The sequence below is a fragment of the Aphelocoma coerulescens genome, chromosome 5, assembly GCF_041296385.1.
Source record: "Aphelocoma coerulescens isolate FSJ_1873_10779 chromosome 5, UR_Acoe_1.0, whole genome shotgun sequence".
Taxonomy (NCBI): Eukaryota; Metazoa; Chordata; class Aves; order Passeriformes; family Corvidae; genus Aphelocoma; species Aphelocoma coerulescens.
The window spans coordinates 62,311,864-62,324,641 of record NC_091019.1 but is presented as its reverse complement, the minus strand read 5'-3'; the positions used below and the strand labels follow the sequence as shown (position 1 = coordinate 62,324,641).

The 12,778-nt window shown below is 40.0% G+C and overlaps 1 protein-coding gene across 2 annotated transcripts in view; it reads left to right on the top strand.

Moving 5' to 3' along the window:
* MNAT1 (MNAT1 component of CDK activating kinase) overlaps positions 1 to 12,778 on the top strand; it is a 117,971-nt gene that overhangs the window by 47,682 nt on the left and 57,511 nt on the right. For both annotated transcript variants that reach the window (XM_069018507.1, XM_069018508.1), the window contains exons 5-6: positions 918 to 1,058; positions 6,355 to 6,480. In XM_069018507.1, coding sequence (XP_068874608.1) covers positions 918 to 1,058; positions 6,355 to 6,480 — 267 coding nt within the window. The remainder of the gene's footprint in view (positions 1 to 917; positions 1,059 to 6,354; positions 6,481 to 12,778) is intronic.

The window sequence follows — 12,778 nt, the reverse complement described above, 5'->3', positions numbered from 1 at the left end:
TGTCTTCCCCTATGATGTTTTGCTGAAACTGCTTTCATCAATAAATCATCCATTTAAGTTTATAAAATTTTAATTATCTCGCCATTTTTACTGCATCTCCCTTTGCTCTAGTATTTTTGATGGAGAAGATTTGGAAGATGTTTCCTGTATGTTTCTCCTTATACCTTCTTGCAACCCAACTGACATTCTTTTGATCCCTCTTCTTTATAAAATTGTTTAATGCTCTTAGTTTCCCCTGTCTCTGAGCCCTCTTCTGTTTTTTTATTCTTTGATTGTGATTTTCAGATACAGATTACTTAATAGTTTACAGGTTAAAAAAAGACTTGCCAAGAAATAGATCTGTAACAAAAACTTGTCATTTTGTACCAGTAATCTTTCTTTTCATCTCATGTCACATGACTGCAGCCCAGGTTATAGGAAAAATTCCTTATTTTCTGAAAATGTGACATTTTCACAATTCATGCTTAAACTTATAGGCTTCTCTATTAATAGTCACATTTTTGTAATTTCTCCTTTTTCTTCTACACCACTGGTGAGCACAGGGTGTGCTTTGCAAAGAAGATGCAGCTGATGAGTGGAGCAATCAGTAATAGCAGTGTGGGATTATATTTTTGTTAACCCTACTTACATCACTGAGTATTAGGATATGTGGGAGTCCAGAGAGGCTTCCTTTAGAGTGAAAGTGTAGGGAAAACCCATTCTCTAACATTTAAGGAGTCAGATCCAAACTGCAGCAAGTTCAAAATCTTAACTTTACACTAGACAATAAGGAGGTGGAATAATCATCCATAATCAGATTAAAATTCTGCTTTAAAAGGTAGAATTTGACTGCTTTTCTTGCATGGCCTGCCCTGGGTCCCTTGGTGGGCAGTGGAGCTGTGGGGTGGCTGTGAGCTGATTTCTGATTTCCCTTTCAGACGCGGGAGCAGGAAGAGCTGGAGGAGGCTCTGGAGGTGGAGCGGCAGGAAAGCGAACAAAGGCGACTGTTCATGCAGAAGGAAGAACAGCTACAACAGATGATAAAAAGGAAGAATAAACAGGCACTCCTGGATGATCTGGTGAGTAGCAAAACCAGAGGCTTTGAATGCTCAGTAGCATTGACATTCATCTCTATCCCTGCTAACGGTGTGGAGTTAACACATCTGTCCCTGTTTCACATGTTTTGTGTTTCCATTCTCTCACCTGTTATTTATTTCAGTGTTGCAAACCACTCTGGTTTTGGTGAGCTAAGGAGTGGGTGAAGAGTGCTTCTGGGATTTGTAGACTTAATCTACCACTGGTGGCTTGTTATGCAGTTCTGAGTCGTGGCTGATAGTCTGGTGTGTAAGCAAAATGTTCACCAGGAGGTGCTTCTTGACTCAGCCACCTCTGCAGTGGAGATGGTGGAGAGCAGGGGACAGTAACCTCATGAGTTATCCAAGCATTGGTCAGCCCTTTCTCAGTCAGAGCACCTAAATGATTGGTGGTCCCTTTGTATTCAAAAACTACTACAATGAAAAGTTTTCTTGCCTTGAGTGCATCATGTTCTCTTACTGCAACTTCTCTGGTACAAGTGGCTCCTTTTGAAGTGAGTGAAGTTTGTATAGACAAATGGAGGAAGTTGTGGTAATCTTGGTTAATTTACTGATTCTGCATCTGAAATACAGTAATGTGTGGGCATAGAGAAACTCAATCAGTGTCTCACTTAAACAAGATTCACATCTAAATTTTTTCAATATGAGTGTGAGTACAGACATGCATACACACACATTCACAGGTTTAACACCCTTGAGCTCAGTCTGTGTACACAGACTCTGAAGGAAATCAGAGAAAAGAAGTATGTATGCATATGCACATGTGTTCAGCGGTGTCAGTGTGGTTAAAGCTGCTTGGCATATCTAAATATCAATCTCTTATATCAATGCATCTCACACTAGTACAGTGTTAATTCCTGCTTTGTAGTGTCAGCTCTTATTCAAGATACAGATGCTTTTCTACTTTTCCTGAAAAAATAGAGTTCCTCTTGGAGCCAGTGCAGAAGGCACTGACATGGATAGAGGATCTAAGTGTAATTTAGGAGATTCAGGACCTCCTGAAGAGATGCCTTTCTCCAAGCCGGGATTCCTGGCAACCTGTCATTGGTTTTCCTTTTGTAGACAAAAGCAAAGATGAGCAGAAAGGTTCTTTAAAAAACACCCCCAAGCCTGTATCTTTACATCCAGCAATCTATTTTCACTTTAAAGGTAAATATGTTTACAGTCCACACAATTAGGAATAGTGGATCAATTAATAAAAACTCCACTATGAATGTGAATTTAATTTCTCAGAATATGGATTTTTAGTTTCTGACTTTTTAAAACCCTGTTCTAAAACACACTCCTAACTGACTAGAGACCAGTGGTGATGTGTGTTTGGTTGTTTTATTATTTTTTTTTAACACAGCAATTGGTTTTATTGGAAACCTTCACCAGATGGCTTGCAGAAAGTATAGTTATAAATAACCCTTAAACATGACTAAAATAGGTAGTTTCAACTGTGATTGCATATGTATTGCTATTAAAACATATCTTAATATTCTAAAAACAACATAAAGGTGATTTTTAAAGGCTGAGGGAGGAAACTGGACAGTTTCAAGTTGTGTCTCTGTTTCTGAAGGGGCAGTGTCAACTTAAATTTGAGCCAAAACTTGCTTTGTAATATTTCTAAGGTTTATAAAACCAGCACTGAAGTGTTTGTGTAATGACTTACAAAGTCTCTGGAAAACCAGTGGTTGTTAAACAAATAAACATTTCCTATGGTCTCTGAAATCCCTCTAATGCTGTGCTGCAAATCTGAAAATGAAACTGATCATAACTAAAACTTAAATGAGAAATGCAGCAAAAGCCAAGCATAAGCAGCAGCAGTGTAAAGAATTAACTTAAAAAAACCAATCTTATATCTATGGTTGCTGGTTTTGTGCTAAACCAAAAAGGATTAATTTCTGGCTACAGAGATACCACTGGTAACACCACTGACTCTGCAGAGTGAGAGCAGAGGAAGGTGGGAACCTTACCTTGGTTTTGAATCTTCTTTGGACCTGATGTGGTCAACCTACACCCCAGACCTACTGGATCATGGTAATTTTTTTTTTTTTTCAAGTTTGCCCCTGCCACTGGGTAGCAAGAAATAATCTAAGACACAGTTTTTGTGTTGTACATGTAGAGATGACAGGTATTTTCCTTATCAAGAAATGAATTTTATCTTTGGTGCTGAAATCTTAAGAAGCTACAAATCTCATAGAGTCATAGAAATGCTTGTGTTGGAAGGACCCTTGAAGACCATCCAGTTCCAACCCCCTGCCATGGGGGGAAAAACTTCCACTAGAGCAGATTGCTCAGAGCCCCATCCAACCTGGCCTTGAACACTCACCATGTTGGGGCATCCACAGCTTCTCTGGGCAACCTGTGCCAGGACCTCACCACCCTCAGTAAAGAATTTCTTTCAATGTGCAAGCTAAACCTGCCCTCTTGCCCTTGTCCTGTTGCTCCAGGCTGTTGTAAATAGTCTCTCCCCATCTTTTGTCAGCTCCCTTCAGATACTGAAAGGCCACAATGAGGTTACCCCAAACCCTTTGCTTTTCCAGGCTGAACAATCCCGATGCTCTCAGCCTTTCCTCACGGGAGAGGTGCCCCTTCCCTCGCCATCGTGGTGCTCCAAGTCGTTATATGTGTTACTTATGGGTGTTTCATATGGAGTAAAGGTCTCAGTTGTGTACAAAAGTGTTTGAGAATACTGTGCCATCTTCAAAGAGCTGAAAATTTAGATAGTCCAGAGGCACAGAAATGTTGGGTATTTAAAATGTTGTGCAGTGGGCCCTGGTTTCTGGCCAGCCTGGGAAGTGCAGGGGCTCGTGCAGAAAGGACTGGGCCTGGGGCCAAGGCTCCATGAACCCCTCCTTGGCTGGGAGCAGGGAGGGGAAGGCCAGTGTGAAGTGCTGGGGAGGTGAGCAAGGCATCGGGGCAGACCCACGCTCTGCTGGCCACTGGAAAAACAGTCTGGTCCTTTTTGCCTCCCAGTACTAAATTAGGCAATTTCTATGTTACCTTCATTGTAGGTCACCTGTTTTACAATAAAACCTCTCACTTTATTATTACACAATACCCTGTCGTAATTTAGACTTGCAGACTCAAATGCACTTTATGTATCACTGGAAGAGTTATATGAGTGGGGTTTTTTTTGGGTTGTTGTTTGTTTGGGTTTTTTTTTGAACCTTCGATAGTCTTGGATAATCCAGGCTGAGTAAAATATTAAAGCACTTTCTTTATGTGCTGTACAAACTCTCCTGTGTGTATACAGAGGATTCTAAGACGATCTCTTAGATACCTTGTGTGTTATTGGACTTGCCCTCTCCTCTTCAACAGCCCATACTTCCCAGGCATGAGCACAATGGGATTGCAGCACATGGCAGAGGAGCAGGTTTTCCCTGAGCTGTGGCATAGCTTGGAGTCAGGCAAATGTGTTAAAGACGTCATAGCCACACTTTTATCCACATATCCAGAACCTCAAGGGTTTTGAGACAAATCTTTCAGAAATTGTTGCGTATAACCAGCTTTGTTCATAGTGTAGACAGTTTGTTTTCCCATACAGAAAATTGCTGGTATGGATAAACACGGGGTTGGAACTTCCACGTGTGTTAATAGTTAACAGAAGGGCCCTGTGCATATTCAAAAGGACAAACAATCAGGATGTGGTGCCTTGCTGGCACAGTGTGGGTTTCCCACAGTTGTGTAATCTGGTTACTGGTCATTGTGTGAACTCTGGAGAAGCTGGTTAAAAGTTGGCTCCCTTGAGTCACTCCATTAGAAATGCAGTGAGAGTTTAAGGAATATGAAGGACAAAATGAACAAGAGAACGCTTTCCACTCTTCCCTTCTCCCCCAACATGTTAAACCTGGTGATTGAAAGAATTCAACATCCTTAACCTCTGCTGACAGCTGGCAGCACATGCTATTGCATGGTGGTTAGAGATGTACAACACTTGAGAGAAGCAGGCTATAAACTAGTGCATTTGTGGTCCAAAAATTCTCCCAGTTGTACAGAAATTAGATGTCTCTACAATTTAGGTTTTCAGCATCTTCCCTCCCCTCCTCCTAGATAATCACAGAAATGCAAGTAGGAGCCTGTGCCTTAGTTGTTGCATTTGTGGTTCTGGACCAGGTCTTGCCATGTTAGAGTTTTCTGCTTTTAACTTGCATTCTAGTGGTAAGACAAAGGCAGTGTAATAAAATACAGAGAGGAAAAAAGACTGAAGAATGATGTGAAAAGTCAGTGTACAATGTGACTGTTCTTCATGATCACTTCAGAAGATTTCTCCAGGTACCATAAAAACAGCAAGGCATCTTGTGGCATTAGAAACATCCAACTTCCTACCTTGAACTGAATAATTAAAAAAATCACAGTCCTGTTCATAAAATCTGTTTGGTTTTGTGAGTAACAAATATGGTTCATAGTTCAGTATTTGCTTGGTTCTTTGAAACAGAAGTAAATGTGATGTGTGAGGGCCTTAGGAATAAAATACTGTGCTAGAGCAGTTCAGGAAGAATCTGTCTGAACTTCTTCCCTGCTCTCAACTTCACGGTAATTCTAGCCAGGAATTCTCAAGGATTTCTGTGTGCATGTAGATAGCCACATTAGTCTCTTAGAAAATTACTTGGCCAATAATTTCGTGACTCTCTCAAGAATGCACTTACATATATGTATGTTAATAATCATTCTGTCCTGAGAGTTTAAGTAATTCATTTGCTTAACTATTCATTTTACTACTTTATACATATATTTTTAAAAATTGGCTGGCTTCCCTAAAAATAAGTTGCTGAAGGAGAAAATAAATATGCTGTTGGTTGCACTTACAATAGTGCCATTGTGCAGAGCAGAGCAAGGATCATTTCCAAACGGCCTCAGGTGAAATCTAATGGGAAACAATTTCAAACTGGTCTGAGTTCATTGGTAGAAAGAATGTGTCTTAGATAAACATCTGATCCAAGTTATACTACTCAGTATTATTCCTTCTCTGATTAAGTTCTAATTTTTTTTTTATTTTAATAAATACAGTTGCATTGGCCAGTTGGAATAAGGAGCCTGTTATATTGTCTTTAATGTGAATTCTATAAAAATAGTTGTTTGCAGGTTACTCTGATTTATGGGGTTGCTGCAGCTTTTTCTTATTACTGAAAATGATCATTTTCTGTAAACTCTTTCTGAGGGAGAGGATATTTGGCATTCTGCTGTTCTCCTAGCAATGGCCTTGTAGTCACAGCTTGCAGTTTTGAAGAATATGCAGTGTTAATTAATATTTGTTTTGGTTTAGGACTCAAGTTTGTTCCTCATATGTTTACAGGAGAGCTCTGATCTTCCTGCCTCTCTGCTCTTAGCTCAGCATAAGGACAGATCTACTCAGCTAGAAATGCAGCTGGAAAAACCCAAACCTGTCAAACCAGTCACGTTTTCCACTGGCATCAAAATGGTAAGATTTGCTTGTTTTTTTTTAATGCCTTTCAGAAGATCAAGGATTTCCTCATATGAAATTAAGAGGTCATTTAAACCTGAGTTGCATGTTACATGAAATACTGTTCTCTTCTAATTAAAGAAGTAATTAGGAATTAATCGAAGAATTTTATCATTCCGCTAGTTGGAATATTGTGATGACCCACCCAGAAGGGTCATCACAAATATATGCAATGTTTTCATTATGTAGTTGTCAAAAAACAAGCTATACCTCTCTCCCTGTGAAGTTGTGGTGTCCTTGAATTATTTTTTAAATTTGTGTACTAATTCTGGAAGTTGAAATTTTGGAAGGTCAAGAATCATCTGCACTTCCTTCAGATTTACTTTGCACACTGGAGTAATCTGTGAGTACTGGACTGACAATCTGGAAAATGATGCCAAGGTTAAGGGCTCTGTTTTCATTGTTATTTATTTGTATTTATTCATTGTATTTGATTGTTATTTGGCTCTAGGAAGCAACAAATATTTTTGCAAATGTGTCACTGTTAGGGTGGCAGCTGAAGATCTCTCAGCATTCCTGTTTTATGTCATGACATGGGACAAGTACACATCAGCCTGTGTACATAAATGTAAAGCTGGGGGTGGGAGCACAAGTGACTGGTCTTGTTTGCACCTTACTGGTTTTCTGGTTTGTATTGCTTTAAATCTCTGTACTTTTTTTAGACTTTATATTTTACAATTGATAGTGGTAAACTGAATGTCTTGAAAATAACCAACACCCTCTATTCTCCTCAACAAACCAAGAAGTCAGCAAAGCCAAAGCCTGTGCATCAGACTAGTTTCCTATCAGTAATTGATTTATTTTTGCCATGAATGTTTGTGCTGTGTTCATTATCTGTCAAAGTGTTCACAGTGTAGAAGCCTTTGCAGCTTATTTTTCCAAAAGCAGTGTCAGTTTTTGCAAAGCTGCATGGATTGTTTTCCTGTTTTCCTGTGGTGTAAATTGATCTTCTTCCTATTTCTTTTAAAATATAAGAGTCTAGAGCAGATTGATATGCTTTGTGAGGGATTTTCTGTCTGTGTAGAAAAGCCAGTGGACAGAAAATGCCTGTAAAAAATACTCTGAATGCCTGCACTTTTTCTTGCTGTTAAAATGTATTGTCAGAATTTCTTAAAGCTGTGGCCTTTCTGTGGGAAAAGGAAGAAGATAAGCTTATGTTACATGATGAGGACAATGGAAGTATTTTCTAATTCGTTTGAAAATTAATATTAAATGCAGTATGTGGTAGTGGACATTTGAGATCTGCAGCCCCAAGTAAACTTTATCCAGGAATGGAGAAAGACTTGGATGAAGAGATTTCCAGCAGCATGACATTTAAATCTTAATGTTTGGAATAATAGAGGATATGCCAGATAACTAATTGCTAATTCATCAGTGTTCAGAAAATGTGAATAGATAAATAATTTAATTTGTTCAATCCCAGGAGACAAAAAATGCCTCACCCTGACTGATCCTAGTCCTAAATTGAAGAAGAACAATTTAACTGTTCTTATTTCTGTTAATGTTTTTTAAAAATAAAAGTTAAGGATAGGAGCATTTGAAGTTGGTGACTACTGTTTATGGAAAATGGATTGCATCAAAAATTTTACACCAATAAAATTACAGATTTTGTTTAGAAAGATGACTGTTTCCTTATTTTCTTTACAGGGTGCTCGATTTAGTTATTACATGACATTATTCTAAAAAATATACAGAAATTATAGTACACAATAATAACAATATTGATACTCAGCACAATAAATGAATGAACTGTCTAACTTGTAATTTTTGAAGAAGTTGGTCCCACAGCCTGGGAATGTTTCTGTGGGTGTTCTGCTAGGAGGCAGCTCAATGCTTAGAAGCAGATGTTGAATTTCTGTGGATGACGTGCAAATTGGCAGTTTACAGGGCCGCTGTGACAAGCTGGCCTCATTTGAATGAAATGTGTTTTAATATGGCTAAATGCAAAATGAGAAATAGAAGAGTAAAGAACAGGCTCTGGGAAGAGGATTTGGAAGTTTAGCTAAGTGGGTGAAACAGTTTGACTCTCAGCCACAGCGTCTGTGGGAGCCTTGGGTATGTGAATAGTCCAGCAATAAATAGGAAAGGACTTCTCCTGAATGCAATATTGGGAACAGTTGTAGACTGGAGAGTTCTGCTGGCTACATTTTGAGTGCAAAAATCAGGAAGAATGCAAAGAGGAGCCTGCAAAGTCCATTCAAAGGCAGAGAGATTTGCTTTGTGTGCTGCATTCTGCCTCTGGTTTAGGAGAAGGTTAAGGTATGACTCAATTTATTAAATACCTCCTTAGCACAGAACATGCCAAATCTGAGCAGTGCAGCATTAAATGTATCAAGAACCAGTAACCTTAGTTAAACAAATACCATCTAAATAGGAACTGAAGGAACGAATAAGACCTAAAGTTCACATAATGTTCTGCTGCTTAATTGGCCTCACTGTTAAAATTGGCTCTGGAAAGCAACGAAATCTCAAATTCTTGATGTTTTCAGATTAGGACTGGGGTGCATCTTGAGAAGTTACTGTAGTCAAATGCAAATTGCTGGGCTTGGAGCAGAGTTGGTTTTGTGGAAAGCAGTTCTGCTCATTGCACATGATGTATGAAGGCATGTTCTAGTGACAGTGTGAGGTGACTTCCCACTTGGCACTCACTTTAGGACATGCTTGTTTTCCAGGCTGAGTGTTTTTCTAAGAACCTGAGATGCTCAGTCCACTCGTTTTGTGTAGGTGTACACGTGAAGTGGGTGCAGCTTTTGTTGTGCCGTTTATGGCTGCTTTGGCTTTGTTCCTCTCTGAACCATGGGGTTCACATCAGTCCTATTGGTGGGGGCAACTCTAGGGGAGTACTGAGAATTTCTCAAGAAATACAATTCTAATTAATGCTCTGGCACAACAGTTCTGTAAATTCAGTATATTTCTGTGAAAATCTGGTTTGTGCTCACTGTCAGAGGCTTAGCAGTGCACATTTAATGAATCACTGTGTACGTCTTCCCCTGTGCTTTTATTTTTTCCTAATAGTTTGGCCACTGACCTATTCTGATGGGTATTTTCCTCTAATTTTGTTTCAGAAGAAGGGAAGCCAGACAGAGCTATCTGAGGTGCTGGCTGATCTGGAGCTGATGTTTACACAAAGGCAGTTGTGGCAATCCACTGGTTTTTTTTCAGCTTGAACATGAGTATTTTTCCTGGGAAGGCTGTGGTCAGAGATGTTCTTCTGCCTGACTGCTAATCAGACATGTTTCTCGGTGTCTGAGTTAGGAGCATGTCCATTCTAGTCTCCTGGGCAAGGCTCAAGGAAGTGGGCTCATTTAAGGTGTCGTATTAGTGCTGTGAGTTCCTGTGCTTGCAGAGGCAGGAGGGAATGTCTTTCACTTGTAAGCTAAGCAAGAGCATCCCCTATAGCATGAGACAGACAATTAGTTCATGGGGACAGCGTCTCCTTCACTTTTTCTTTTGTGAAATTCCTTTTTTTTTTTTCCTCCTTTCAAGTGGAAGCAGTTTTTTCTGTGTAGCCTGCTCTTTACCTTTTTCAGTAAGTTCTACCTCTGTGCACAAAGCTTATGTTCCAAATCAATCAGTCTGATTTACCTCTGTGAGTGGGGGGAGACAGTGCTGCAGGGTTTTCTCCTAATCATGCTCATCATATTAAAAAACATACTTTCAGCACAGCTGAATATTTCAAACAGTCTTATTAAATCTAATCTCAAATCAGTGTAAAACTACAAAAGAAGCTGTAGCAATCCTAACTGTTGCAGTAGTGCTAAAATGCTATTTCTTGTCAGTTGTGGTACTTCACTTTAGTAGCTGTCTAAAAGAGCAAAGTTTGTCAGAAGTGAATGATGTCAGAAATGGAAATGTTTCCAGCATTTCTAGGGCTGGAAATTTCAGGGGGTGCAAAACAAATCTAAGGTCTGGCAAGAGAACCATTCTTCTGTTTCTTGGTGAATGTAATCACCATTTCTGGTTGTGAGGTAGCTTTTATGTGAAGCTCATTTTAAGGTGCAAAAGAGATGCTCATATGTATTGCAGACAAATGGCAGTTTTCAAATGCAACAGGAATTAATTATGTTACATGAATTGAGTTTCCTTCTTATGTCTCCGATGTTTACGGAACTAGAAAGCTTTTCTAGGTCTGTGCTTTACCTCAGCATTGTGGTTAAAAATGCATAGAAGTGTGAATGTATTTAACTCTTCTGTAATTCATTGAAGTGGGAACATGGAACCTTTGAGCCTGTGGCCCGGATATTTCCATGTTTGTAGAAAATCTGGGTGCCTTAGACTGGCTCAGCTCATGCCATCTCCAGCGCATTTCAGGCTGTGTGCTTGTCCCTTTTCTGTTGCTTCCAGTTCTATAATGTTTCTTTTCTCCCTTCCCCCAGCCTTCCAGGACACTTAGCCTCTAGTGATGGTATTCTTGGAGTAATCTCATGTAGTTAAAAACTCTATTACCGCTAATTGGATTGCCCAAAAATGTGGGAAAACAGCATAGGTGTCCCCTGGCCTGCTCCTGCTTGGAAGTTTACAGTCTTGCATTTTATACCCAAATACCTCAGAATTAATGCAATGCATCATTAACCTTCCAATTCTTACCATCATTTTTATTACTTAATAGCAGTGGGAATATTTATTAATAGAACTATTAGTGCAGAGTGCTGTACATGCTGTGTCATTACCAAGATGGTCCCTACCCCAATGAATTTGCAGTTTAAATAGATGTGTCAGAGAGGGAGGGGAACCAGATGCCCAGAGGGGATGTTCTCACCCAGGATTAGACAGCAGAGCAGCGGAGGAAGGAGGAATAGGATCCAGCCCTACTAAATTCCTAACCTGTGGCTCTTCCGCTGAGCTGGGCTCCATCTCCTGTCAACAGCACCCCTGAATGGCAGCGAGTTAAGAGTGAAATATCTGCTCCAGCTACTGCTTCCCTGTCCAAATCACAGCAGCGGTGTTAAATATAACTTTGTGGCTCTGAATATTGCCCAGATTTATTCCAGTTCTTGCAGTTTCAGGTTATTAGTAGCTGGATGTTGGGGAGAGCAGTGTGCAGCCTGGAGCAGCCAGAGCATGCAGGAGGGAGCAGTTGTAGAACCAATATTTCAGAGGAATGGATTTGTGTCAGACACAGGATGTCTAGGACACCTCAGGAATGTGTGTTACCACTAAGCTGCACATAACAAGTGTTAGGGAAGAGATTTTGTGCAGTGTTACGCTTGCAGTATTATTCTGATGGGAAATAACGTTCTTATTTTACATTATGTGGAGCTATTTCTTTTAAAACATTGACCTCATTAACTCAGGGCAAATTAACTGTTCTTTATTATTGCCTTTTCCTGCAATATTGCTTCCTGTGCAAACAACTGCTCAGCGGCTGCTCCTGTTTTTCAGTCTGTTTCTTTTATAGCTCGTGGAGCAATTATCCAAAATCCTGTTCCAAACTCCAAAAAGTCTGTCAAAATACCTTTTTAATCAATTGTGCTCCTTCAAAGTTGCTTAGACATATGCCAGGTACTCTGAGGTAAGTGAGGTGCATGTCACACTGTGGTTTAGGCTACAACTATTCTGCAGCTCCTGAGGGGGGCTTACTTTGCCAATTCTTACTGCTCTGGTTTGGTTGGTTGGTTTGTTGGTTTTGGTGCAGTGTGTTTTAGTGTGTGTGGGGGTTGTGGTGGGGTTTTTTTGAGTGCTTTTAGTTTTTACCTGAAGTTAAAAAATAAATCAATCAAGGCTTCCTTCACTGTTAGCTCAGCTGGTCTGTCTTCGGACTGAAACTCTTCAGATGGAATTGATTTCTTTGAGATGAATGCCAGTTTGAGTTTAATTGGTATTTTGTTTTTAATCTTCGTTTGGCTCATACCACGCACATTTCTCTTTTACAGCTGAATGGAATATTTCCCCTCTTTACAGCTCTTGGTAGTTTAGAATCACAGCAAAATCACGACACTTGTTTTCAAGAGTAACCAGTGTGTTTAGGCATATAGATCCTTTTGGAACAGACATATTTGTTTAGAGAACATGCATGCAAAGGTAAAATTTCCAGTGGCACTGAGTGTTCTCTGTCTCTGTGCCTGTGTGTTGTAGCTGTGTCCCAGCTCAGACACCCTGGGCTTGGTGTCAGTGCCATGAAGCAGAGTCCCTTTCCAGAGGAAACCCAAATGCCCCAGTCAGGGGAGTCACAGCACTTTCCACCTGGTCTCTGGATGAAGGTGCTCAAGGATGCAGCCTTCCTGCCAAGCATCTTCTCTGGAGCGGAGATTCACAG